Source organism: Aplysia californica, unplaced genomic scaffold (assembly GCF_000002075.1).
Source record: "Aplysia californica isolate F4 #8 unplaced genomic scaffold, AplCal3.0 scaffold00019, whole genome shotgun sequence".
NCBI classification, from domain to species: Eukaryota; Metazoa; Mollusca; class Gastropoda; order Aplysiida; family Aplysiidae; genus Aplysia; species Aplysia californica.
Genome location: NW_004797289.1, coordinates 2,028,772 through 2,032,812, shown reverse-complemented (window position 1 = coordinate 2,032,812; position 4,041 = coordinate 2,028,772). Strand labels below are relative to the sequence as shown.

General features: G+C 42.5%; 1 protein-coding gene across 1 annotated transcript in view; it reads right to left on the bottom strand.

Annotated features, from left to right (window-relative positions):
• Positions 1-4,041, bottom strand: part of LOC101855921 (chymotrypsin-1) — a gene marked incomplete in the record, with an annotated part of 12,599 nt that overhangs the window by 4,864 nt on the left and 3,694 nt on the right. The window contains 1 exon segment of the mRNA XM_013086785.1: positions 3,899-3,987. Coding sequence (XP_012942239.1) covers positions 3,899-3,987 — 89 coding nt within the window.

The window sequence follows — 4,041 nt, the reverse complement described above, 5'->3', positions numbered from 1 at the left end:
GTGAGAGAGAGAGAGAGAGAGAGAGAGAGAGAGAGAGAGAGAGAGAGAGAGAGAGAGAGAGAGAGAGACTGAGTGTGCGTGCACGTGTGTATTTAAAAAGGGAGGAAAAGAGGTAAGGGTGGGAGTGGGGGTGGGGGTATCTATCAGGGTCGTTCAAAAAGTTTTGCCTCCTCTCCAAAAACTTCTAAACTATTCAAGATATCTTCATGAAATTGTACACTATTGACTTTCAATTTGTATTCTCTCAAACCTAGAAAAAAGAATTATGCTATGATGTCACACCTTTACATCATAGAAGCTAGGGTACATTGTCGTCGAGAAAATGGCGTCCAGCAAACCTATGAATGTGCGCTTAAAGCAAAGAGCTGTTATTGAGTTCTTTAATGCAAAGGGAGCTGCACCCATTGATATTCATACTCGAATGAAGCTTGTCAATGGTGAAGCATGTGTAGATGTAAGTACTATTCGAAGATGGGCAAAGGAAACCAGTCCAGCAGAAACAGACTTGGATGACCAAGCACGTTGTGGTCGTCCCAACACTACCAGTGATGTTCAACACCAGGAGAGAGTGGATGAGATCATCCAAGCAAACAGGCGGACAAAGTAAGAGATGTCAGTGAAATGCTAGGGATTTCTGTTGGGAGTGCTCAGTTTATCATCCATGATGTGTTGGGAAAGTGTGCACACGTTGGGTTCCCCACATGTTGTCACCCGAGCTGAAATTGAACCGAATTCAAGTCAAGCCCCGGTTACACGCAGCGATAAATTGTATTAGATTCGTCGTATGAGAGAACTGTCCGTTTTATCGAACTGTGTTGTCTGTTTACACGTTTCAATCCATCATCCAGTTTTCTTTCGATTGAGGAGATTCCTCGTCATAAAGCCACCATGTCTCTTTGCGACGACAGGGATTTGCCTGCTCTCTATTTGAAGGTTTCGAGCTCCAGACCTAATGAATGAAAGGCGAACACTACCTCTAGATCACAGAAGCCCCCCCCCCCCTTTTCCCCTGTACATTTGATGTAGCAGAACAGTGTCTTTAGAAAAGGGTGGCCATACTGTAGGCCTACCTTGTTGTGTGTAGAACCGGAAGCTTTGACTTGACTGCAGATGTGCAATGCACCGAGTGACCTTGATGCACAGCTTCACCATTGACGATCAACTAAATAATAAAATTGCTAAAATATGAATAATAGCTCACCAAATCAGGTTCACCACGAGCAACGTTGCTCATTTTGAGACGCTGATTCCGGATATGAAATCAATTTTTACCTACGGTAATTATTTTAAAAAATTGGAGTCCTGAGTTTAATCAAAGATAGTACATAACAAGATGGGCCACTTCTCTCTTTGAGCCAATTAAAAAAGTTTCCTCAAAATTTGGTGGCGCCCTCTTCACAAAAGCGCACACTTTGCGAACAGAGTTACCCTACTTGAGTTTTAAAAAATCAAAGTGAAACTAGCAAGTTTTAGGATAAATTTCGGAAGAACGCTTTTTTAAAATGGTTGCGCTGACAAAAAAACCTCTTCCGGAGGAAAGGGTGATGGTTTTCTTCGTTTAATTTGACTTTAGAATGAAAGGCGAGAGGTCATTAAAATAAAAAAAACCCTAAAACTCCGCACTGAACGTACCCGAACTGCTGATGAACAGCAGTCGATCTGCGCACGCAAGGAGGTGCTATTCCTATTCTTCTTCTGGAAAAACGAAAGAGAGCTTCAAAACAGACTGCTGCGCCATCTGAAGCAAAGAGCATACTTCCTGCGGACACTTTTTTGGCTGAGTGGCCCATCTTGTTATTTACTATCTTTGGTTTAATTCTGCACAGCGGCAAAATTCAAAGCCAATCTACGTCACAGCGTACCTCCCTCAAATCTGACGTGATCGCACGGAAAAATATCGCGCAGCTTGATTTCTCGATCGAGTCTCCAAAGCCTCGTCCAATCGTCCCAAATTTGTACAATTTTGTGGTTACACCTAACGATTTATCTCATGATCGCTAGATCGTCCTATTTTTGTACAATTTATCGTTACGTGTAACCGGGCCTTTAGTAATGAACTCCTGGCTCGTTATATTGATGAAGGTGAAGTTTTCTTACGCCGCATAGTCACAGGAGACGAGACTTGGGTACACCATTATGACCCAGAGAACAAAAGACAATCGAAAGAATACAGGCACACTGGCTCACCTAGCCCCAAGAAGTTCAAAATTGTTTCATCTGCAAAGAAAGTGTTTATGACAGTGTTTTGGGACTGTGATGGTCTTATTCATATGGAATTTTTTGAACAGGGTTTCACTATCAACTCTGCACGATATACATGTATTGAGACCCTGAGAAAACTTAGAGCACGGCTGTCACGAGTTCGGCCCGGAAAAAATGCAATTTTGCACCACGACAACGCCCGTCCACACACGAGTCGACAAGCTCAAGATGCTATTTTAAGTCTCAGATTTCAAGAGACCTTACCACACCCATTAAACATTCCAGACCTTGCTCCATCTGACTTTTATCTTTTTCCTAATTTGAAGGAGTACATAAAAAAAACGTTATGCAGATGACGATGAAGTTCAAGGAGTTGTTCGTCGCTGGTTTAGAGGAAAACAAGAATTATTTTTTCGCCGAAGGCGTGCGACAACTTATTCGACATTGGCGGATCTGCATAGACAAAAAAGGCGACTATGTTGAAAAGTAAGAGTGTAACTTTTGTATGTAGCATCAGTAATAAAGAAATTATGAACTTGGAGGCAAAACTTTTTGAACGACCCTCGTATATTGAAATATCCAATTGTGTAAGAGATAACAACTTCATCATCATCATCATCATCATCATCATCATCATCATCATCATCATCATCATCACTGCCTTTCTCACCATGGATCAGGACATAGACCACAAATAAACACTTTCCACCTTTCCCTATCCTGGGCTGTGCCATTCCATGTCTTCCCACTTTTCTGTACATATATTTCTATGACTCTCCTCCAGGTTCCACGTGGTCTTCCCTTGATCTTTTACCCTGTGCGTTCCATTCCAACACTTTCCTTGTTATGCAACTGCTTAATTTCCTGAGAGTATGTCCAGTCTATCACCACCGCCTTCTTCCCATCTCACCTCTGACTTGTCTCTGTCTCGTTCTTTTTAATACTTCCTCGTTGGTGACCCTGTCTGTCAATCTGATCCTCAGTAACTTCCTTGGACACTTGCTCAAAAAACAAACAAACCTGGATCCTCTTTATGCTAGTCTGAGATACGTTCCATGTCTCACATCCATACAACAAGATTGACTTTACATTTGAATTGAAGATCCTCAGCTTTGCTCATAGTGAGATCTCCAAGGTCTTCCAAATTCTATTCAAAAAAATAAAAGCAGCTTGTACCTTTTCGATGCGGAGCGTATTTCAGCGCTGTTTTTCAGCGCTGTTCCTCGCTCTCTATCAATTATACCCCCAAAATAGCAGAAGGATTCGACGTCTTTCAGTGATTTTCCCTCTATTCTGACCTACTCCTTTCGTAGTGCATCTATCCTTAGGACCTTTGACTTTTCGGGGTGGATCCTTAAATCAACCAGACACTGATAGGGTGTTTAAGTGGGTGGTTGGAGGGTGCTCTGGTGTGGTTTGCTTCTTCTTTCCTATGAAACATCTATCCTCCTTTTCTCCCTTTCTTCTTTTTTATGTTTGTTACTCCCTTGTAGCACCTTCTGGCGCTCATATGACCTAATGCAGTTGCGAGCGCCGCAAAACCTCTTCTAAAACTAAACTAAGGCTGTTTAAAATTGTGGTCTTTGCTTGCATCTGATCCTGGGTAAGTAACAGAAGCGCCAAGTCATCTGCAAAGACTAGATCGTCCAACTGTATCCATGTGTTTCACTGGATGCCGTGATAACAACTTACTTACAAGATAATATTCTGGACACAGTGGGCGGCCGTGAGGATTTTGTCTTCGGAGACCAGGGCTCCTCCACAAAGGTGGTAATAACGGTCAATCTGGAGGAGGAGGAGTAGAAAGAGTAAGAGGAGGAGGAGGAAAGAGAGAGAGAG